Source organism: Ochotona princeps, chromosome 3 (assembly GCF_030435755.1).
Source record: "Ochotona princeps isolate mOchPri1 chromosome 3, mOchPri1.hap1, whole genome shotgun sequence".
In the NCBI taxonomy this organism is placed as follows: Eukaryota; Metazoa; Chordata; class Mammalia; order Lagomorpha; family Ochotonidae; genus Ochotona; species Ochotona princeps.
Window position 1 is genome coordinate 118,043,175 of NC_080834.1, and position 24,059 is coordinate 118,067,233.

The following is a 24,059-nucleotide window of genomic DNA, read 5'->3' on the forward strand; positions in this document are numbered from 1 at the left end:
TTGTGAGAAAGATAGCTCATTCTACCTCAACTGAGCACAAGGTGCAATCTGCAAAATGTTGATCTCAGATTTCTACAGAGAAATTTCAACTGGGTCCTAGCAACCTAATAGGCCTGTCCCTGTCCCATGTAGCTGTGCAGCAACACTGTATGATTTCAGACAAATGCAACTTTGTAGAAGAAATGATACATTATTTGGAATGTTTGATTCTCCAGGTGTTTTTGTTTCTTTTTATTCAAATTAAAAGACAAGCTAATTGGAAGGACAATGTAGTTTGGAATATCCTCCAGCATAGTGAGAATGCATTCTCAGTGGAGATGGCACAGTTTATCAATGTAATGGCTGTTTAATAAATAACTTTGCAATCTTGACCCAAGAACTGAGGATCAGAACTGTAAAGTCAAACTCATGTCTCCCTTTGTGTGTGTGGGTATTCCCAGGGATTTATTAACCCTAGTGTTAGCTGCTATTTCTTTATCTGTGAAATGAGTATGAATACTTTCAAAGTTGTTAGGAAGGTTAAGAGATATGCTTTGTGGACCTTGTTTTTCATGCTGTTTGCATAGAAATCTTTCTTTGCATAGATGTGGCAGTGTATTCACAATAGGAATGGGTTCAAATCTTTCTCCATTGTTAGGTTAAGAGGTGATTGAGGGAAAGAAAATTTTACTTTTTTTAGCTTCAGCAGGAAAGAGATGTTTTAAGGGGAGTGTGCTGACGGTTCCCTGTGAGAGATGGCCCAGAACCCCTTACTGCTTGAGGCAAAAGGCTTCCCAATGTATACAGCACTTATTCCTACAGGAGAGGAGAAGGCAGTGGTTGCTTGGTTTGCATACGCTTGTGAGATGTAACAAGTGATGTTTAGTGCATGGTACTCACCTTGATGAGTTGAATGATTCCTGTGGGGCAATCCAGACATTCCCGAGGAGTTAAAGCCAGTATGATTCATTGTGGACTATCACTTTGTGCCCACATATTATAACTAATTGCACATCTGACTGGCGTGTGAACTTGAAATTCCAGTACATACAAGCATGCTCTAACTGCCCATAGGGATGTTTGTGCTGATGGTGGGTTTTTGAGCCATGGCCAGTTACTGAGGACACTGTAGATAACTCCTCAAGAGTCTCTCAGATCAGCTAACCAGAGCATGCCTGTTCTCTTTTTGCTAAAGTGAAGGTTCCCCTCCCTCCCATTCTCCAGCAGCTCCCAATCTCTAGAACTTTCCAGGGTTCTGCTTATTGAAGGAATTGAATCCAAAATGCCAGGGGTCATATATTAAATAAAAAATAAAAATAATCATGGAAAATAAACATATAGTATGAAAAAGTGTTCATGGATTTAAAATGTTTTGCATCAGTCAACTCTCAATACTATTTTCCTATAAATTTTTAAGTGTCCCATATGTGAATAAAGAAAAATCACATATTTATTTTATAAAATATATATATATATATTTTTCATTCATTGTAGTCTGTGTAAAGATCACATTTTTTTTTTAAGATTTTATTGTTATTGGAAAGCCGGATATACAGAGAGGAGGAGAGACAGAGAGGAAGATCTTCCTTCCATCCGATGTTTCACTCCCCAAGTGAGCCGCAACGGCCGGTGCGCGCCGATCCGATGCCGGGAACCAGGAACCTCTTCCAGGACTCCCATGCGGGTGCAGGGTCCCAAACCCTTGGGCTGTCCTCGACTGCTTTCCCAGGCCACAGGCAGGGAGCTGGATGGAAAGTGGAGCTAGCGGGATAAGAACCGGCGCCCATATGGGATTCCGGGGCTTTCAAGCAGAGGACTTTAGCCGCTAGGCCACGCCGCCGGGCCCAAAGATCACATTTTTAACAAACATTTGATGACCTACAGAGAGAATAACATTACAGGAAGGAGGCCTTATGCACTGCTGTGCAAATCAGTGAGACAGAAGAGTTGAAACAGAACAATTCACAAAGTACTTCAGAAGCCCTGGGTAAGAACAGGTTTTTATTCATGGCTCCTAAGAAAGGTTCCAGGGAAGTGGTGTGTTTGACCAAGGAGTGGGCAGTGAGAACTCACCAGGCTGAGTTAGTGCATTGCAGAGGGGAGGGTTTCTCTACTCAGGGAAGAAACAGTTATGCAAAAGAGGCATCAGCACAGGGGAGCCACCTTTGCTTCCTTCATTGTAGGGAATCCTTTCTGTGCTGTTTGCATTGTTTCTCCCCTTACCTTTCCTTCCTCCCTCCCTCCTTCCTTCCTTCCTTCCCTCCCTCCCTCCTTTCTTTCTTTCTCTTTCTTTCTTTCTTTCTTTCTTTCTTTCTTTCTTTCTTTCTTTCTTTCTTTCTTTCTTTCTTTCTTTCTTTCTTCCTTCCTTCCTTCCTGCCTGCCTTCCTTCCTTCCTTCCTTCCTTTCTTCTTTCTTTCCTTCCTTCCTTCCCTCCCTCCTTCCTTCTCTTCTCTTCTCTTCTCTCCTCTTTTCTTCTCTTTCTTTTCTTTCTTTTTCTTCTTTGGTGCAAACTGACTACTTATCAGGTGTCGGTCACATCTGAGTGCCTGGCTTCAAGATCCCGCTCTGCTCCTGATGCCAGCTTCCTGGATGTATTAGAAACTGGATTCATTGCTAGGTCCTCCCTTCAGCCTGGCCAGCCCCAGTTGCTGAGGAAAGTCGAAACGTGAAGCAGTGCATAGGAACTGTGTCTGTGATCGCTTCTTCTTCTCTTTGAGTTTCAAACAATAAACAAATAAAACTTAAAACAAGAAGTTTGTGGGAAATTAAGCCAGAATATAGGTTTATTCTGGTGCAAAACAGTTTTTAAATCCTCCTACAGGAGACTTCAAAAAATCACTAAAATATGTGTGAAATTAAAAATGTTTTTGTATTTAAATGATTGTATCTTCAGGTTCCATTATTAATAACTTTTTGAAGAATCTCTATTGAAAATAGCTCTGATGAAAACACTGCTTATATGCACTAGCATGTATTCTTTTTTCAGTTTCCCCTTGACCTGTGAAGTATCTTGTCTTCCAGATGGAGCACCATACATCTGGTGGATTGGGCGGTCCAAGGAGAAGTTTCCATTCTGGGGAGGTTCCCCACCCGCCTCCCAGCAGTGTGAATGTGGCCTGGACAAAGGTTTCCTGGATATTCCACACTTTTGCAACTGTGATGTGCACAAGGATGAATGGTAAGAGGAACTGTGAGCTGTCTTTACTTGTCTTCACAGCACATGCAGTGATCCATAAAACTTCCCCCAAAGAGAGAAAATTGTAGATGAGAAATTCAAATGAGTGAAGGCCCTGTCTTGGTAATGATGACTTTTATCACTGAAAGTGGTCAATTCTAGTGTTTTATGTGCTGTGATGAAGGATGCAACCAAAGGTATGTGGTCACATCACAATCTCTGTGTTGGCCTAACTCATACTCAAAAGGAATAGAATGGAGCCGTGACCTCTGCAATCCAAAGAGTGTGTCTATCATAGGGAGAACACAGATGTGGAGCAAAGCGGTGGCAGACACAGCCAGGAGTAATTATACAGACATTTCCCCAGCTCTCTCACTGATGTTCTAGTCACCTGCGATTGTTCTCTTCCTTTTAAATTGCATGTATTTAGAAAGTATATATACATTTGAAAAGAGAAGGAGGGAGGGTGAAAGGGAGGAAGGGAGGGAAAGAGGCAGGACTGTAGGGAGGAAGAGAGGGTGATGTGTCTCCCCCCTTCTTTTTCACCACCCCGCAACACCTGTGACAGTCAGTGTAGGCTATTGTGAAGCCAGAAACGTATAGCTCAATATCAGTCTTCTATGTGGGTGCCAAACATCCAAAAAATTCAGGAAATTTTGACGAACAGGAATCATGAAAGTTTGGCAACTATAAGCTCTGGGAATGGGCCCCTGTGGGGCTGTTAAATGTTGTGTCGACAGGAAAATACCTGCTACCCTCAGCATAGGCTCACTTGTGTCTTCTTTGGTGCTGTCCACTGGTATTTCTATCCTGTGATTCCAGCCTTTTTGTCTTATGAAACTTTCATACATTTGATACCCTCTGAACACACAGCCCTTTAACTTTCTAAAAAGATTTATTTTATTTAGGCTGGGTGAAAGAGCCTAGTGGCTAAAGTCATCACCTTGCATGTGCCTGGATCCCATATGGGCACCGTTTTTGGTCCCAGCTGCCCCGCTTCCCATTAAGCTTCCTGCTTGTGACCTTGGAAAGCAGTAGAGGTCCCAGGATTTTGATTTTCAAATACATCCTTTATTTCCTTCTTGAGAGACTTTCTGAGATAATGCTTGATACATCCCAGGAGTTTAGGGCTTCTCAGCTTTTTCATTCAATCTAATTTTTTGGTGCCTCAGACTGCCTTTGATTTAGACAGAAATCAACCTATGTAACTCGAAGTCCTGTAGGCTGTGTGAATTGATGGTTCCTCACTTTAGTGGCGTCTAAGCTGGGGCTCAAATCCTGAGTCCTAAAGGAAAGGAAAATCACCTTATGGCACACCAAGGCTGGATGCCTTCCAGAAAACTAATGCTGTGTGATCACTAATGGGTGAGTTGTATCTCTTGTGAATCCATTCATGATTTCTTCTATAGCTTATTGAGTTTGGTTATAACTTTAACCTGCACAGAGAGAGATGAAGAATGGTCTGTGTGAGTTTCTGCTCATTCACTGATTTAATAGATAGACTTTGCAATATAACCAGGTTCAAAACCTTGCTACGTAAGAATCTGTGCACTCACTGCTGAATGAATGGATAAATAAATTAATGGACAGATGAATAGATGGATGGACTGATGGTGTGATTTTCTTTTTTCTCATCCTCTCCACCTTGTCAATAACATTTTTTTGTTGTTATTGTATATCATTTAGCCATTGAATTTCCCTGTATGCTATACATGGTGCAGTAGCTTGATATAGGATTTTCAGGAATTCCACTGCGTTTCCCATGTGGGTCACAGAGACACAATAAGCTGAGTCATCACCTACAGCTTTACAGGATGGCCATTCAAAAGAATCTGGAATCAAAAGTGGAGCCAGAGCTTCACTTTGTCACTCTACTCTGGAATACCAGTGCCCCACACTCTATCTCAGTTATGACACCCAATATCTACTTCAAGATTTGTAAAGATAGCATATTTTTCATGTGTTTTAGTAGCATAGAAAGGCATCACACATTAAAAGAGAAGAACATGAATGAAAGAATAGCACACTCACACTTATAAATGCATGTTTAATTTCAGAACCGAAATCATTAATCTGTAGAACTGAAGGTGGAGTTACGGAGTTGGTGTTTTGTATCGGATAGCAATAAGATTTTTTGCTCATTTTATTTGATGATGCTATCATTTATCATTCATTCAGGAATATTATGATTATGAATAGTTTTTGATCGATGCATTCTAGAAAGCAAATTATACTTAAGAAATGCTCATTGTATACCTATAAGAAATAGATGTATACTGAAGTTGTAATTAGTTATCTTTCAAGTTCCACAAACAGAGAAATTTTGTGAATTCAATTTTTAAGCAATTACAAACATTGTACTGGATATAGAACTTAAAGTCAGTACCAAGGTTAATATTTTGCATTTGTGTGTTTTATGCAACATTTGACTTGAACTATTGGCATACGCAAATACAACTTCACTTAAAAAGGTCATGCAATTTTGATCCCTACTTCTTTGGATTGTTCAAAAGGCAGAGATGCAGAGAGAAAAACACAGACCAATGGACACCTCACCTCTGCTAGTTCACTCCCCATAATGCTAACAAAAGCAATGACTGAGCTGGGATAAAGTCAGGTGTCAAGAGCTGTATCCAGGTCATCACATTGATGGTGTGAGACCAACTGTTTAAGCCAACACTCACAGCCTTTTCTCTAGCTGGAGCTGAGAGTGTAACCAGGGCTAGAATTCATGTGCTTCAATACATAGCATTCCAAGTGGTGCCTAATTCACTACAAAAACATCCAGTCATGGGAATCTGTTTTAATATATTGCCTGCCAGGAAGTTCATGGATCACACAGGAAAGATTAGCTTTCACTTAGATCCAAATAAGTAGGATGAAATTATTGCCTTTTACTTTTTTCGTAGTTTCATTAGTGTTGTCAGGTTTGGTCTGCAAAATCTTACATAAATCAAAGTGATTTTTTTTTCTTTTAAAAATAGGATTACTTTTTAAAATAAAAACATATATTATCTTTATTTTAAAAGAATCAAGATATTTCAGTAGTTTTAAAATTCAAAAGCAGAATCTCCTGCCAGATTGCCATTTTTAATCCTCGTAAACTTTACTCTACATGAAAAAAATTTGCTCTGAGAAACAGTAGTTGAGTTATAAGGTATCTCCACAAATATTGACAATTTTTCATTTAAGTTATAACTAAATTTGAGGCAAAACTAGATGTCTTCATCTGCAATTCTATTTTTAAAGCAAAATGTATCTTAGAATTTTTCATTGGCATTCTTACATAAACAGTAAATGGATGTGCCTTGTTAATTTTAATAGCACAGCATTTCATAACTTTTATGACCATACTTATGGAATAATTTCTTTATATTGAATGCTTGATTTTTAAGTGGTTTTCATGATTAGAGCAATGTGTTAAGGAATTTTTTTAATGTAATTTAGCCTTTTTAAATTTTTCGATCTTTTTTTTTTACAGAAGAGTTTATCTTACATGCTTTTTTTTTACTGTTTACTTCATTTGTTCGAAAAAAATACAGAAAAAGAAAGAGACAGAGACACAGACAGAGAAAGAGACAGAGAGACAACTTGAAATTTCTCCATTGTTGCTTGGGTCGCTTTTGTGGGAGGCAGTGACGCAATATGAGCCATCCTCTTGGTATCATCTATGGTGTGCGTTAGCAGAATGTCATAGTATACAGGTGATCTGGATATGAAATCAGGCATTCTAGTATTATACCTGAGGTGTTTAAAGCAGTATTTTAGCCACTAAGTCAACAATGAGTTCCATTTTTCAATTGTTGTTATTGAATATAACCGTAGCCTAGAAGTTCAGGTGCTGCATATTTGCTTTTGAGAGAAGAGGTCAAATTGCTGAAAGGACTTCACAGAGAACACTGAGTGTGAGTCTGAAATTTGATATTCACACCCTGTGGGGGGAGGGGAAACCTGTCACTGCTCAGGATTGCTAACAACTCCCTGAATTCAGAACACAGTCACACAGGAAAACACAACTACTTCTTTTCATGTATATCATAGTGGCACCTTCATCTCAATATGATTGCAGAGTGGAATGCTGGGGTCCTCTTCAGGGTCTTCCCCAATCTCAGGTTTGGCCATCCTATCTGGGAAAATGAATATCCTTGTCTGGATTGTGCTGAACGAGTAGATTTTTTTTTTTATCTTGTAGAAGAAAAGAAGATGATCCCACCTCCTGAACATCTCTGGCTTGTAAGGGTTATGCGAAAATGTCATGAGCTAACACATATGATACGTTTAGAACATACCTACCTTGTGCCTATTTCAGCTGGCAGCACCACCATTTTCTGGATGCAAAAGTTAATGAATTTCTTTTTTATTTTAAAGATTTATTTATTTTATTACAAAGTCAGATACACAGAGAGGAAGATCTTCTGTCTGATGATTCACTCCCCAAGTGAGCCACAACGGCCAGTGCTGCGCCGATCCGAAGCCAGGAACCAGGAACCTCTTCCAGGTCTCCCACGTGGGTGTAGGGTCCCAAAGCATTGGGTCGTCCTCGACTGCTTTCCCAGGCCACAAGCAGGGAGCTGGATGGGAAGTGGAGCTGCTGGGATTAGAATTGGCGCCCATATGGGATCCCGGGGCGTTCAAGACGAGGACTTTAGCTGCTAGGCCACGCTGCTGGGCCCAAGTTAATGAATTTCTAAGTAACATTGTATATACTAGGATGCTCAGATACTAGGATTATCATTTACTAACTAAAGAAACTGAATTGCTTGAGCTCTCTGAGCTTCAGGTTCTTGCTTTGTTTAAAAGGGGCAATATTTGTCTCAAGAGTACTGGCAGAGTTAGCAATAAGTTGTATATCCAGCATGCCTTAATTTTCTAATTTTCTCAGTCACTTCAGTAAACTGAGAGAGACAATACTGGTTATTGGAAGCTAGACCAGTGTTGAAGGAGAGTATACATATATGCAATGAAATAAATAATAGTACAGAAATAATAGCATTTCAGAGTAATCAATTGTCATTCAATCCACAAATTCTGGATGATTGAGGCCCCATTTCTCTCAACGTTGGGGCAATTACGTATAAAAAAGTTACTATGTGTATTGAGCAGAAATAAAACAAATGAGTAATCATGTAGCTTGACAATTAAGATGGCATCGACTCCAGACACCCTGCCAAGATGACCCAAGTGAATCTTGGGGAATGCAATGTTGGAAGGTGACCGTAAATTAGGAAACTAAATCCTAACCAATTGCACTTTAGTTGTGTGGAGCAAACCTGTGTGAATAGAATGTGGACAGTCAGCCTGAGAGTGACCAAGGGCAGCTGAAGGATGTGTGTTTGGAATTATCAGTTCAGCACAATGGGAAGATGTAAGTTAAAGATGAGAAACAACAAATTTCACTTTGTTTTCAGTATTGAAAGCACAGAATATGATGGTTTTATAAGTGAATGTTTTGGCAACTCATTCTGGATTAAACTCTGTTCTCTCTATTTGCAAATGCTCCATCCTAGGATGGCTCAACACTCCTCAAAACCGCAGTTTCCTGTCTTTGAAGTCATTGTCACAGCATGATCATAGAGTGGTTCTCAGGACTCAGTGAGGTAGTGCATGAACCTTTAACATAACACAGCAATGGTCAGTGAAGAAAGAAGCACCTGCTATACTCATGCCCAAAGTTGTGGTTGTTACTGTCGCTACATTCTTGGAATAGTAGCCCCAAACACTAGCAGTGCATTTGACATAGGAATAATATTGTTTCTTTATATAAATATTATTATGTTGTCTGTTCTGTTCTGTCAAGTATATTGGAACCTGGACTTCACCTATAAGAGACAGACTGCTTAAAAGTTTTTAAGCAATACAATATGAATAACAATTCACAATTTGAAAATGTGGGTCTGAGAGGAGTCAGAGAATTGAGAGAAGGAAGCAGCAAGCGAGTTTTGGAGTCCATCCCCAAGACCTAGAAAGAGACTGGACTGCCTCCAGTTAGAACCGAGGTAGGGAAGATGATGATAAAGCAGTGGAAGTGATTCATTAAGAATAACGGAGCAGGTAAGGAAGAGGGGAGAAATCAAGACGGCAGGGTTTGTAGTCTCAGCAGTACAAATGTGGAGATCACAAGGAAGTGCCCACATGAAAGGTGAACTGGGACAAAGCAATGAGTACAGGAAAGTCGTGCGTGTGAGTCTGAGTGTCAACTGACATCAAAGGAACGTGAGTAGTAGGTGGACAGATGAATAAGAGAGCAGAAAATGAATGCAGATCAGAATTAGAAATTCTCTAATGTCTCATCGCCCTTGAAATTTTTTTCTTATTCTATGCAATAAATAAAATGATAGAGAAAGAAAGATGGCAAAAGACAGAAAAGTATGTGTAAAATAAATTTAAAATATAAACTTCTTACATGGAGAACCAAGAAGGAATTCCTGGCTTCCAGCTTTGGGGACAGGCTCAGCTCTGGGCATTGTGGCTATTTGGGTTGTTTAGGGAATGAGGGGTAGATGAAAGAACATATCTATCTCTCCTTTTTCTTGAAAAAACCTGCCTTTAAAATGACAAAAAAGTCTTTTCAAAAACATCAGTTTTTGGATGCAGGAGCATTTTAAATTTATCCAAGCCAAGCTTTTGGACATGAATGAAGCAATGAAAAACCACACACCCCACTCTCACTATAATGTCTTGCTTTTAATCTACAGATAAAAGGTGATAAGAAGCAAATAAAGGTGCCTGAAAATTCACGAACAGGTGTCTGAAATGCAACCTTGGCATAGTCTGCATTATTATTATTATCATCATCAACAACATTATTCATGATACAGTTCCATACACACAGGAATTCTCCCATCCACTAGCCTCAATTCTGTTCTCTCATCATTTAAGTAGCATAATCCTTGAGTAATAGTCACAAGTCCAACATGCTACTATTTAAGTGTATCATGACATTATAGTTATAGGAAACGGTAGATAGTCTAGTATTCTATTGTCATGGTATGTTTAATGATTTCATTTTACAACCTCCTTATATTTGCAATTAGAGATGAATATGGAAAGGTATCTCCACTTCCAAATTGAAGTGATCTTCAAGTAGGATTTCTGATGGCTATTTAATGTTATCTACAAGATAGTCCATGACCCCCTTTTTGTTGTTTTTATTTTCATAGGTGAGGCAGATTATCAGAAAGAGTGAGTGACAGAGACAAAGATTTTCCATCCTCTAGTTCACTCCCCAACTGGCTGCAATGGACAGAGCTGAGCTGAACTGATAAAAGCAGCTAGGTGTTTCTTCTGGATCTCCCATGTGGGAGCAGGTCTCTGTGCCTTGGACCATCCTTCACTGCTTTCCCAGGTCAAAGGCAAGGAGCTGGGATACAAGTGGAGTAGATAGAATGCAAACTAGGAACCAGTACCCATAGGGGATGCTGGTACTTGCACTTCAAAGATTAACGCATTGAACCAACACACTGATGGCTAACCAATCTGTTGAACAGAAGGAAAGATGTTTAATGCCTTGTTAGCATTGCATCCAGCAGGAGAGTTGCTACTAGTCACAATGAGCTGTAACAATCATTGTAAAGTGTACTTTGCAAGCACATTGAGGAAGGTGCAAAATGCATGTGTGTTTGGAAGCCAACCACAGATTTTATAACTGGCATTCCGGCTTTTTGCACACATTGGTGAGCCATGAAAGGCCTTCTGTTCCCCTTATCTAGTGGTTGCCCTGTTGCAAACAGCAGAATCTTTTTTTTTTTTCCAAAATCAGGGACATTTTCAGATATTCCTTGGATTTCCCACATTTTGTCCTTTCTTTGTGTGTGTGTGTGTAAATTTATATCTTGCAGGACGAATTATACTGGTTTGCTTTCCTTCAAAGAGCAGTTGCCTGTTACTCAAATAGTTATCCCTCATACCAACAGATCAAACTTAGAAGCTGCTTGGAGAATTGGTCCCTTGCGTTGCTATGGAGATCGTGAGTATAACCTGAAAAATACGCTTTTTCTGCATTACTTGAGCACAAGATGGTTCTCCCGTGTGCCCTAGTCTTGAAACATTCCATTATCTCCAAGCATCCACACCCCACGGAAAATGATGACCGATGCTGAAGGGTTTTCTCATTTGCAGGACACTTGTGGAATGCGGTCACATTTGACACAGAAGCCTCTTACCTCCACTTCCCTGCCTTCCATGCGGAATTCAGTGCCGACATTTCCTTCTTCTTTAAAACCACGGCTTTATCTGGAGTTTTCCTGGAAAATCTTGGCTTGAAAGACTTTATACGACTTGAAATGAGCGGTAAGTTCTCTTATTTGCAAATCTAACATCACTAGTCATCAGAACATGTTTAATTCCTATCTTTTCCACCAGCCACTAGTGAATTGATGTACTGTCAAATTACTTTCACTGGAGCTTGATCAAATTTGCAGTGGTCATCTCATGTTCATCTCTGGTTTTACTGTTAGGTTTCAGGGTAGTCAGAAAGGAGAGAGAAAAAGAAAGGGATGGAGAGAGAGAGTTTTGAAAAAAGTAATTGATTAAAAGTTTTAATGTTTTAAATTTTTCATGATGCTGTTCTTTGGGTTCAAGGATTTCCCCTTGCACACTCCCTTCCCCACAGGATTCCCCCTGTATTTTGATAATAGTGCAGTCCAGCTACAATAAGTCCCCGCAAGATTTATTAGTCTAGGAAGAACCTGATGGAACACTTCTACCTGACACAGTATCCTCAAGGAGGGAACAGCCGCCCAGTGTGTAAGAGACTGGGTTTTTATATACCCCTCGCCAAGGGCCTGGAAACGAGGTTGCGCAGACTTCTTGCTCTGTGCATGCTCTGGAACATGCATGTTCCCAGGGGTGTTGGCCAGCTGCCTATGACCTGCAGCATTGAGTATGTGTTAGTTCAGGTGGAGATGGGGTCCAGGCAGCACCTGTCGATCGCTGTAAACATTTCATCAGGGTGAGCCCAACTCACTCCTGCTGCGCATTTAGCCAGTATTCTACCACGGCCATCGAAGCGTTTACAATTTACTCTGTATGCATCCAAAAAATGCCCAAGAATTCCTATTACAGTTTCTACTTTCTAAAGGACAAGTACTCCTTATCTGTGACTTTAGGCTTCTGCACCCCAGGGCCATTCTCATTACACTTCACATGGAAAGAAGATACAAATATATTTCTGTCACTTTTGGGGTTTATCGCTTCACTGCACCTTTACTTCAAAGGTAATTTCTCTGATTCTACTCCTTCCACAAGGAGAGTGTGATGACCCAGTAAGAGGTCTGATGCTTTTTCTGCAGAGCTGTATCAGTTGCATTTGATATGAGTGTACAATTTTTTAACACCCTCCCCTTACACAGCAGTTCTATGCAACAACAATTATAAAGTAAAATGAAGAGATGACAAAATGAAATATTAATGAATATTTTATGTGTGATGCAAACACATATACACACTTATATTTATATACATATATTTGTATATATACATCTATATACATATATTTGTATGTACATATAGAAGTACAAAAGGTAAAGTATATAGATTTGTTGTTATTAGATCAATTCCAATATTTTTTATGAAAAGTGGGAAAATCCTATGTAGATTTATTTTGCAGTGATAACATGAAAATGTCTGTTTCTGAAATCTCACTTATTCAGATTTATCTATGAACGCATCAGTCAATTCTCTATGCATGTTCATGTTCCCATGAGAATACAGAGTACTGTCTTAATTTCTCCTTCTGTCTTTCCTTTCAATGATCAAAGAATGCTGTCAGTTCACTTTAAAGTAGAACATTTTTTTTCTAGGTGAAACCATGTTCATGCAAATAAGGATTCCAAATGTAAAGAGATACTTGGTAAATATTTTAAGTCAATTTCATTTTAAGTAAATTCCCCAAATGATAAACTGCCAAAGTACTCCTTCCTCATTAGTTCTAAAAACTTCCAAACCTGCAACCAAAAGAAATATATTTTTAAAGCAAAGCTCACCATAAATTTCATCTAATAGGTAAAAATCTAGACATCACGAAGAGATTAAAATTGCTAGAGCTCTCTTGGTGCACCATTTCTGTCTTCTACATTCGTTCCTTTGACAGTAGATACGATAGCGCAGAAATGGTGACGAGCAAAAATCAGAAACTGAGTACTTATGCTTGTTCTTTCAGAAACAAATCTAGAGATTTCTGTGCTAATGTTCATCCCAAATATAATTATTAAATGATAAACAATAAACTATGATTGAAAAGTTTTTAAACTATAAGCAAAAATTAACAATAACTCATGCATCTGTTTAAACACCAGCTATATATTTATATAATATATATTTACATCTATTTAAACATCAACTGTGCATATATTGATCTGTTTAAATACCAAATATATATATATATATATAGATAGATAGATAGATATAGATATAGCTATGTAAGATAGATAGATAGATAGATTGTTTTTTGGTGGAGGAATACCTTATCCCTGGCATTGCTAAAGAATTAATGATGTATGGTGGAGATGCAAATACAAAAAGTTTAGTTACTTATGCTACTGTTTTTAGGTTCTCTACAATCAGTGTTGCCCACTTAATATTGTATTCAGAATGGACTGTATTCAATACTTTGGCCTTTATGACCCTGAAGATTTAGGTTTGCTGTTAGATGCCCTGTCTCTCTGGGTGTAAAGGGATGGTTTCTGTGTTGTATTTCACAGTAATAACAGTGCATCAAACAACCTTGAGTGCAGGCTCTGAGCAGCAAATACTGGGAATCTGAGAGCTCCAGCAAAGGAGACAAAACCTATTCCATGAAGAGGTGGTAGAGACGTTTGTGTAAGTCACCAGCAATCAGTACTTAGCTACGGGGTTCTTTTGAAGTAACAGCACAATACATACAAGGAAGGGGGTCTTCTATGTAGATACTTACACCTTCTGCTACTCCAGGATGCAAGACAATTAATGAGAGGAAGCTCTTGCGACTTTGGTGTGAAATTAGACCACTTATACTTAAATTGGCCAGGACCTGAAACTGTGGAATTCAGTGCCAGGCATTTCGTAATATGGGCGTAATAGCCTCAATGTAAACCTGATAAAAATTAGGTCGTATGAATTTTTGATTCATTGAAGTATGAGCAAATGTCACGATGTGTCACCACAAGGTAATCAGTGATGATTTACTGTTAATTACATAACAATGTAATGTCAATGCTTATACTTTGTCATACTGTGTTTCGCCCTTTGGTTTTTTGCAAAACAAAATGCTTTTAATGTAAGTTGGTATTTAAAAATAATCTATAATCCATAGATACTATCATTTGGAGTATCCTTCATCAAGAAATTGGTGAACTTGACTTTCCAAATGAATAACAATCTTTACCAGATTTTATGTATCCCTATTTTTTTGTTGCTGTCATTTGAAAGTAAGCAAGTCCAAACTAGAGGAAAATCTTGTATTTCATACTTTTCAGAAATATAATTGCATTCACATTTTACATTTTGGGCAGATGATATTGGTGCCCTAAATCATTCATAGCAAGAAATCTCTGCAGGCCAATTCCTTGTAGAAGAAATGGCCCTTTAATAAATGTCATGGCTCAGAACAGATATTACTCCTACCACCAAAGTGTGTTCCCTGTAACTGTGTAAGCAGCAGCTCCCCAAGTGGATTTATCCAAATTTTTGTACAATGAATAGCATGTTTCCAAAATTTTCATTTCACTTCCTTCTATGTCATTTGGAGGGGTGACATTCAAATTGTGACATTTTGGCATTAGTCTGTGGTTTATGAAGAACCACCATATGCCGAAGTCTCAGTGACTTTGACTCAGATGGATACCCAAAAGAGAAAGGGGCTGTGTGGACAAAGGGACAATGAGGGCCGTTTCCAATCAGACATATCTGACCACTACTAACTTGACCTGAACTGGAAGTAAGACAATAGGAATGTGTTGATTGTAGGATGTGTGGCTAAATCCTGATGACATAGGGCTGGTTGGGCACACAGCTGAATAGTGTTATTACTCATATAATGTTTTCACTTTCTACTCTGACACTGCAGTCCAAAGCCAGCCCCACCTGTGAAAATGCTATAGGTGCCTCTTTCTATGGTAACCCTTAATGTAAAATGCACTGAAGCCCATGCCAACCAGTGATTTTAACCAGGACAGTAAAAATTGGCAGATGGGTTCATATCAGGGTTCATATCATATGCTTGGCAATGGGGCCAACTTTTTCTAAAGTTCAATGAAGAATTAAGTAGCAGGTCATTTTCCAAAGTAGATTTTGGATACTATCAGAAAGAGGGTGACAGTCATGAGCAATCAGTTGCTATTTTCTGAAGTGACTGTCAGGATTGAAATATATAATTTCTAAAAAATTTTGGAAAATATATGAAACTAATAAGTAAATATTATTTTTCAATATATGAAAACTATTAGCTTGAAGTATAGTTCCTAATATTGTTTCTGAGCAAATGCAGAATATGTCATTATCATATTCTCTAAGTGATTAAGACTTAATCTTGAGAATCAAGATGGCGGAATAGGGTAAGGACACGTTTATACAGATGGAAAAACATTTAATCGGGATGAAGCAGAGAGGACATATTTCAGGAAATAGGAAAGGACAGAACAACAGCAGAGGGGTACCTGGAGACTGACAGACACAGGAAAGCAGCGGACACAACGGTGTGGTGTTGCAGAGATTGATATTACAGCACGGCGATCTGAACTCCACAGCAGCTGGAACTCCACCAGCAACCAGGTGGGAAGGGACTTTCACTGGGAGCTCGGGTGGTGAACCCAGACAAAGAAATGTCCGTTCTGCTGGTCCGTTTGATTTGACCAGGAGCAGAGACAGAGCAGCAGATCTCAGACGGGCAGTGCGAGAACAGAGTGGATTTCACAGTCCAGTCAGCCCCCTAGAACTGAATTGGGCGCCATTTTGCGTAAGGAGGAAAGGGCGAGGGAAAGGACTGAGCATGCGCTGAGCTGAGAGTGAGCTCATTTCTGTCTGGGTGAACTGCAATGACGTGGCATTCTACAGGTTCCACTCAGGGCAGATCTGGGATAGCCTTCGGATCTGATGACCAGCAAATCAAGAACCTTAGTGGTTGTACGGCAGGAGCCATTTTGGGCACTGTGGCAATAGCTTTGGGACTGCAGGGGACAACAGTGAACTGCGCATGTGCTGATCTCGCGAGAACTTGCTGAGGTCCGAGACTGCACTGGTCCCGCAGTAAAATAATACTGACTGTGGCATCGTACGCATCAAAATAGGTCCGTGTCTAATCAGGTTCCAGCTCTAATGTCCAACAGGTTCCAGCAAGATCAGTGCCACCAACAACTTAATTATATAGGACACCTGGTGTCTCTCTAATCCTGGGACCTGCTCCAACTGGAAATGGGAGAAAGGTTGCAGAGACAACGGTGCAGCCTCAGCACGGTATCACAGGAGATGGTGAGTGGTGAGCCAAGAGCTGGGGCTGTGGAGACCACAGTGGAAATCTGACATAAGAACCCAGACCTGGAACTTGCTGGAGGTTTTGGCACAAATGGCTGCAAGAAAAGTTGTGTACCAACCGTAATAAGTAAAATCGCATTGTAGCCCTGTGGGGGACACAGCTTAGAAACCTGCCCCAAGGAGAAGACTCTGCTAACCAGAAGTACAATGATCAAGAGCAAAAAAAGAGACAAAGGCACAATGAATATTACTGAAAACTCTCCTGCAAGGGAGCAAAACCCATTGCCAACCTCAGAGTTAACTGAGGAAGACATCGAGAAAATGGGGCACACAGAATCCATAAGACTCATTTTAAAGCTTCTGATCAACAATGAGAAGCTCATGCAAGAATTCAAAGAATTTAAGGAAGCAATAAAGCAAATCAAGGCTGGTATATCAGAAATTCAGAACACAGTAGAGCAAATTAAGAGTACAGTGCAGAGTCTCCAAAATAGAATGAAGCAAGCAGAAGAAAGAATCTCAGAATTGGAAGGTATTTCCTGTCATCAGGGGGAAGCAAACAAAAAGCTGGAAGCAGAGCTGGATCAGGCCAAAAAAGTATTCAAGAATTGAAAGACACTATTAAGGGGCCAAACCTAAGAGTTATGGCAGTCCCAGAAAGTGCAGAAAGAGAAGCTGAGTTTGCAAATGTATTTAATGAAATAATAAAGGAAAATTTCCCTAATCTAGAGGAAGAATTGGGAAACAAGATCCAGGAGGGGCACAGAATTCCCAAAAGGCTTGATCAAAAGCGATCTTCACCACCACGACATATGATCATCAAGCTCTCTTCAATTGAACATAAGGAAAAGATCCTTAAATGTGCACGTGAAAAAAATCAATTGACATATAAAGGAATGCCAATTAAGCTCACAGGAGATCTCTCACAGGAAACTCTACAGGCAAGAAGAGAATGGAGTGACATATTAAAGATTCTAAAAGAAAAAAAAAAAAATTCGGCCTGGGATAACATATCCAGCAAAGCTTTCTTTCGTCTTTGAAAATGAAATAAAATTCTTCCACAGTAAAGAAAAGCTAAAAGAATTTGCCTCTTTCAAACCTGCCCTACAAATGATACTTCAAGATGTTCTCTTGGCAGAGAAGAGGAATAGCACCTACCAAAACCAAAGGCAAATGGGAAGAACATCCCAGTAAAATGACAACAGAAGACTAAACCAATGAACAACCCCTTCCTAAAATGACAGGACCAACGTCACACCCATTTATATTAAACTCTGAATGTAAATGACTTAAGCTTAATCAAACATCACAGAGTAGTACACTGGATTATAAAACAAAACCCATCTGCATATTGTCTGGAGGAGACACACTTCAACAAAGATTAGCGGAAACTCTATCACATGGGTTTTGTTATTCTCTGTTAGTTTCATCTCTTCAAAACACTTCCTTTTGATTAAATCATTCAATGACTCGTATATCATATGGTAGCATCATTTTCTTCAAGAAGGTTCTTGATTTTAATTTCTTCAGCTATACATTAGTCATTTAATAGCATGTTATTTAACTTTTTGGTGTTGTTAATTTCTTTTTTTCTTCCTGTTGTTGATTTTGTTTTGTGACTCTTCATTTAAGGGGATGTATAGTAGCTGTGTAATGGAGACCGTTATATCTAGTAACATGTCATTTAACTTCAGGCATTGTAAATTTCTATTTGTTGATTTTGTATCATGACTTTTCATTTAAGGGGATGAACACTAGTTGTATAATGGAGACTATCATATCTAGTAACATGTCATTTAACTTCATGGCATTGTAAATTTCCTCTTTTCTTTCTATTGTTGATTTTTTATCATGACTTTTCATTGAAGGGGATGTACAGTAGCTGTGAAATGGAGACTAACATTCAGATATGAGGATGTAGTGTGGTATGCATTTCTGCTTCCAGACAAAGATGGACTTACAATGAAACTGTTTACTATTTCTTGACAATAGAATTCTAGACTCTGCCATTGTCCAGGCCCGCAATGATGGACATATGACTGAGTATGAAGAACTATATGTTAGTAATGATATAGAGGAACTGGGGGGGAGGGAACTGGGGAGGGGATAAGGGAATATGAAACTGTACTATAAAATAATAAGAAGAATAATAAAATGAATTAAAAAAAGAAAAACTGGGATCAAAGGATCACAGCAATGAGGGTAATTAGTAAAGATGTGGTAATAATAAGAGTTTGCTTTTAGTTAGTGAGATTTATGAAAATGGTGTTTCAGGGCCCGGCGGCGTGGCCTAGCGGCTAAAGTCCTCACCTTGAAAGCCCCGGGATCCCATATGGGCGCCGGTTCTAATCCCGGCAGCTCCGCTTCCCATCCAGCTCCCTGCTTGTGGCCTGGGAAAGCAGTTGAGGACGGCCCAATGCACTGGGACACTGCACCCGCGTGGGAGACCCGGAAGAGGTTCCAGGTTCCCGGCCTCGGATCGGCGCGCATCGGCCCGTTGCAGCTCACTTGGGGAGTGAATCATCGGATGGAAGATCTTCCTCTCTGTCTCTCCTCCTCTGTGTATATCTGGCTGTAACAAAATGAATAAATCTTTAAAAAAAAAAAAAAAGAAAAGAAAATGGTGTTTCAGCTGATACATTTTCTGCCTCTGATCTTTTAAACTTGTAAGGAATGGCATGATATAAAGAGGAAGATTGCTAACATACATCAGGAAAGCACCTTAGAGCTCAAATAAACCCCTATATGCTCAGGCACTAGACTGGACTCAACCATATACTACACTAACTGGAAAAGAAAATTTCTCACATGGACAAATTTTAGATGTGTATAATTGAAGTTTCAAGATGCCTGATTTCAAAAAACTCTTTAAGAAAAAGTGACCCCTGTCAGATCTCAGCTGCATCCCACACCAGAGTGTTCTGATTAAATGCTTGACTCTGGTTGTTGATTACAGCTTCTTCCAAGTGCAGACCTTAAGAGACAGCTCAACTACTTGAGTCCTGGCGTCTTTCTGGGGGTGGGAATTTAACTTTTCTGCTTCCAGCTTGAGTTTAGCATGGCAGTCCTAGCCATTGGTCATCTATTTATCTGTCTGCTTCTGAAATAATTAATGAAGCAATAATACAGTATTTAAAAAAAAGGAGAAAGAAAAGTGCCTGAATTTTGTGGAGAAGTATAATCTTCACTAGCTGGAGTTCTCAGTCCTGCTGGATGCTGGTCTGAAGGTGTTATGAAGTTTCCTGTGTGCTGTGTAGCGCAGTTGGCAGCCGACATGCAAGTGCACTCATACAGAAGCCAATGAGTATGTGGGAGATGAAGGAAATGGAACAGGGTTGTGACTGGGCTTTCACAGCCTCTGGAACCTCAGATGAAGCCTGCAGCACACCTTCGACCTCCAAATTCCTCTTTGTCCTTCAAGTGCACCTATGTCTATAACCAGGGTGGCTTTTTTTTTTTTTTTTTTTTGGAATTAGACAGTAGTGTATTTTGATGCAGAAAAACTTTTAAATCTATGTGTGTTTTTTCTCACAATATGCATTTCCACGAACTTCTTGAAGTACTCTTACGAATATACCATGTTTTGTCCATCTGCTCATCCATTGATGGACATTATGTTGTTTCCAGTTTTTAACTGTGATAAGATAATCCTGTTAATAAACATAGGTGTACAATTAAAAAAATACTTAATCTTGGGCCTGGAGCAATAGCATAGTGGTTAGAGTCCTTGCCTTGAATGCACTGGGATCCCATATAGATGCCGGTTCTAATCCCGGGGGCCCCGCTTCCCATCCAGCTCCCTGCTTGTGGCCTGGGAAAGCAGTCGAGGATGGCCCAAAGATTTGGAACTCTGATCCTGTGTGAGAGACCCAGAAGAGCTCCTGGCTCCTGGCTTCGGATTGACTCAGCTCTGGCCATTGCGATCACTTGGGGAGTGAACAATCAGATGGAAGATCTTCCTCTCTATCTCTCCTCCTCTCTGTATATCCGCCTTTCCAATAAAAATAAATAAATCTTTAAAACAAAAGACTTAATATTTCCATTTGTTATTCCAATTATCTGTGTGGTCCCTAACTAAATATATATGTATGCATATATACACACATGTGCATAAGCATGTATAAATGTGTACGTGTATTATAAATACATGGAAAGAGAGATTTAATTTTTGAAGTTCAAAAGTATCAATCTAAGGATATCACTCAATGTGTTACAAATTTGAAGACATTGCAATCATAATCTGAGAAATAGTAAAAAAATGCTAATTATTGTTTACCAGGCTATTGAATGATTACTCTGATTAGACACTGAATTGGCAATCAGTTCCTCATTTTGTTTTCAAACAACTCTTTGTCCTTTTTGTTCAGGATTTTTTTTTTTTGAGATGCAAAACATAAATACCATGTGATCCTCAAAGAATCCATGTGATCAAAAGGTTAATGATCTTTATTTAGTTCATATGAATACATAGCAGGCCAGAAAGAGTAACTTGGTACATGAAGACTTCACAACACCTTTTTTATAAAAGATTAATAATTTATTTCAAATTATTTGAAAAGCAAAGAGATAAATGAAGGAACAAAACAGATGCAGAATGAGGTTTGCATTTTGCTGATTCCCTGTACAAATGACCACAGTGTCAGAGCTAGTCCAGGCCAAAAGCAGGAGATGAGAACTGAATCTGAATGTTCCGTATGAATAGCAGGGGCGCAAGCACTTGAGCTTTCATTTCTGCATCCCGAGGTGTGCAGTAGCAGGAATCTGGAGTCAGAAGCAGTGGGACTAAAACCAAGGCATCACCCGGTGCCATATGGGTAATCTATGTGACATCTTAAAGGCTGAGCCAAATTCTTGCCAGAGATCTTGACGTTCTGGAGTTCATACATGCACTCTGAGGTTTCTCCATATCCTTGCGTAGAGGTTGAAGGCACAGAAATGGAGGTTGGTGTGCATTTCAGGAAGTTCAGGCCTGGTACTGGGAGGAGGGCTGAGCAGGCATGGAGGGGCTTCCCCGTTAACTTCATGACGCATTTTGGGCCAGGGCATGAGGAATTCCAGACCCGGTACTGGGAAGAGGGCTGAGCAGGCATGGAGAGGCTTCCCCAGTAGGCACCATGGTGCATTCTGCCCCAGGTCATGAGGCAAGTTTTCCAGGAGGTTTCAATACAGGATGGCTTCACCTCTCCTAGGAGCACCTGGTAGATATTTTATTAGTAGTACAAAATTTAGCATTCCCTGCTTTGGTCTGTCTTCTCAAAATCAAGACTAGAGCTCATCTTCTTTCACTCATATCTGAATCTCTAGAGTCCAGAGAAGAGCTTGGCTGTAATCAAATAAAGTCCATCTATCAAAAGTTTTAAGAAAAGCAAAACATGGAACACTGAAAACCGAGTTGACTTCTTAGAGTAATTTTCATCCACAAAACAGGAGCTGCAGACAAGGTATTCATTAAACACTTCAGGGAAGTAAAGATCAGACCGTTCACTCATGATTAACCCGTTCCCTGCCTAGAGACTGCTGTGTCCCTGTCCAGGACCTCTAGGCCATATCTACCTCTCCAGCTGGTGGGGCGAGCGGGGAATAGATTCTGTTTGCTTCACATGTCCCACCACAAAGTTACCAGCTCATGTAGGATACAAAACTTGCTAAGCTTTTCAATTCAATTGTTCCTAGGCATCTGCATTATATAATCTCTTCCTAGGAAATCTGCATCTGTTTCAACAATTTGGCCCAGGAGACGCTGTTTACATAGTGAGTCTGGGATGGGTGGCTGGTCTCATGGCTGTTAAAGACACTGGTTCGGGTATTCTCAACCTCTAACAGGCTGCTTCGATTTGAGTCTTGGGCTCTGCTCCTGACTCGTGTATCTTGTTCATGCACAGCCTGGAGGGAGCACATACTGACTTGAGTGATGTGTCCCTGCCACTCACATGGGAGACCTGACTGGCACAATGCAGTTGATGTGGGTGTTTGGACAGGGAATTTGTGAATGGGAGTTCTCTTTCTCCCCTGCTTTCATTCTGTAGCTCATAAAAATAAGTAAATATGAAATAAGAAAGGATTCTGCATTGCAAAGCAATTACAAAGAAGCTTTGGAGACACAGCACTTGGGTGTAAATCCTGACTGTGAGCCTTCCTCACTGGAATTTATTTAGATGCTTCTGCCTGATACTCTTGTGTGTAAAATAGCATGAGTCTCATAAACCTGTAGTGAGGTATTGTTAGTCATCTGATTCATGGAAAATGCTTGTGTTCATTCATGCAACTGCCTGGTTTGTGGTAAGCACTCAATACACAGGAAGTGTTTGTAAGATATCTCCCAAGCCTCACTGAAAATGTATACTATGAAAAATATTGTGGAATTAGACATATGTTTACATTAAAATAAGCATTTCTTAATTCTACTTTCTATGAGAGTTTTGAAGTACCTTTAAACTATTATGCTTCACTGATTCCCTTTCAGTTCTAAGAGGAAGGTAAACATGGTAGATATTAAAGTTTTCAAGACAGACTTGAGTAAAGTTAGATAATAAAATAGCATTTGAACTAAGCTAATACCTTGGTATCTATCTAAAAATATCTGAAGCAAACTACACTGGCACATTCCTATGTTAAGCATGGCAATGCTTCAGTGAACAAAAGCTTGTGGAGGGACAGTACTGTGGAAGGACAGTGATAGGTGCTGAGTGTATAATGAGGGAGGTTGTTTGCACAAAGATTGCATAATAGTCCAGTGGGGGACAGCTAGTGACCATGTGGTCATCCATCAGGGTATCCGTCATGGGTGGACCGTAAAACCACAGGAGCAGTTTTGCTGGAAGACATTTACCCAAACTTGCAGTGCTCCTCCACCAGAGTCTCAGAAGTCTTTCCCTGAGTTCTGAAGAGAGAAATCAATGTGGAGTCAGTCATACCGCACAGGGCTGCAAGTTTTTATTGGTGGTCTGCGTTAGAATAAGGGCACAGCACAAAAGGCCGCTTTTACTGTAGGTCTTCATTTGTCACCAACTCATCCCCTTTAATGCATGGATTTGTAACCCAAGGCCAACGTACCTGGGCTGGCAGACTGTGTTATCTGGAGATAGTACTAGCTACTACTTACTGAGCACACACTATCTGTCAGGCAGAGTTCTAAGAACTTTTTCAGAACTCATGTATAAACTACCTAATAATGGAGAATTGCTTTTATTCCCATCTTACGGATAAGAACATAATGAGGTTTTATTTTTTGCCTTAAGTTCCAGAAGATTTAGAACTCAGGTTCATTTCTACTCTGATCTCATGACGTCTTTTTCTTGCAAGGACTTAGTAGCATGGGACGTGATCCCAGCTCCTGAGTTAGACACTTTGCATATGCAGGCATTCTGTCCTAAATCTGACTTTCTCTTAGGATGCAAGGGCTGAGAATGTAGTACCCCATGGAGACATTTGGGCTTGGATGTCTCTAATCATTTAGGTT

The 24,059-nt window shown here is 39.8% G+C and overlaps 1 protein-coding gene across 1 annotated transcript in view; it reads left to right on the top strand.

Moving 5' to 3' along the window:
- LOC131479844 (contactin-associated protein-like 5) overlaps positions 1-24,059 on the top strand; it is a 556,228-nt gene that overhangs the window by 451,497 nt on the left and 80,672 nt on the right. Inside the window, exons 14-16 of the mRNA XM_058661311.1 lie at positions 3,001-3,157; positions 10,993-11,120; positions 11,273-11,443. Of these exons, the coding sequence (XP_058517294.1) occupies positions 3,001-3,157; positions 10,993-11,120; positions 11,273-11,443 (456 nt within the window). The remainder of the gene's footprint in view (positions 1-3,000; positions 3,158-10,992; positions 11,121-11,272; positions 11,444-24,059) is intronic.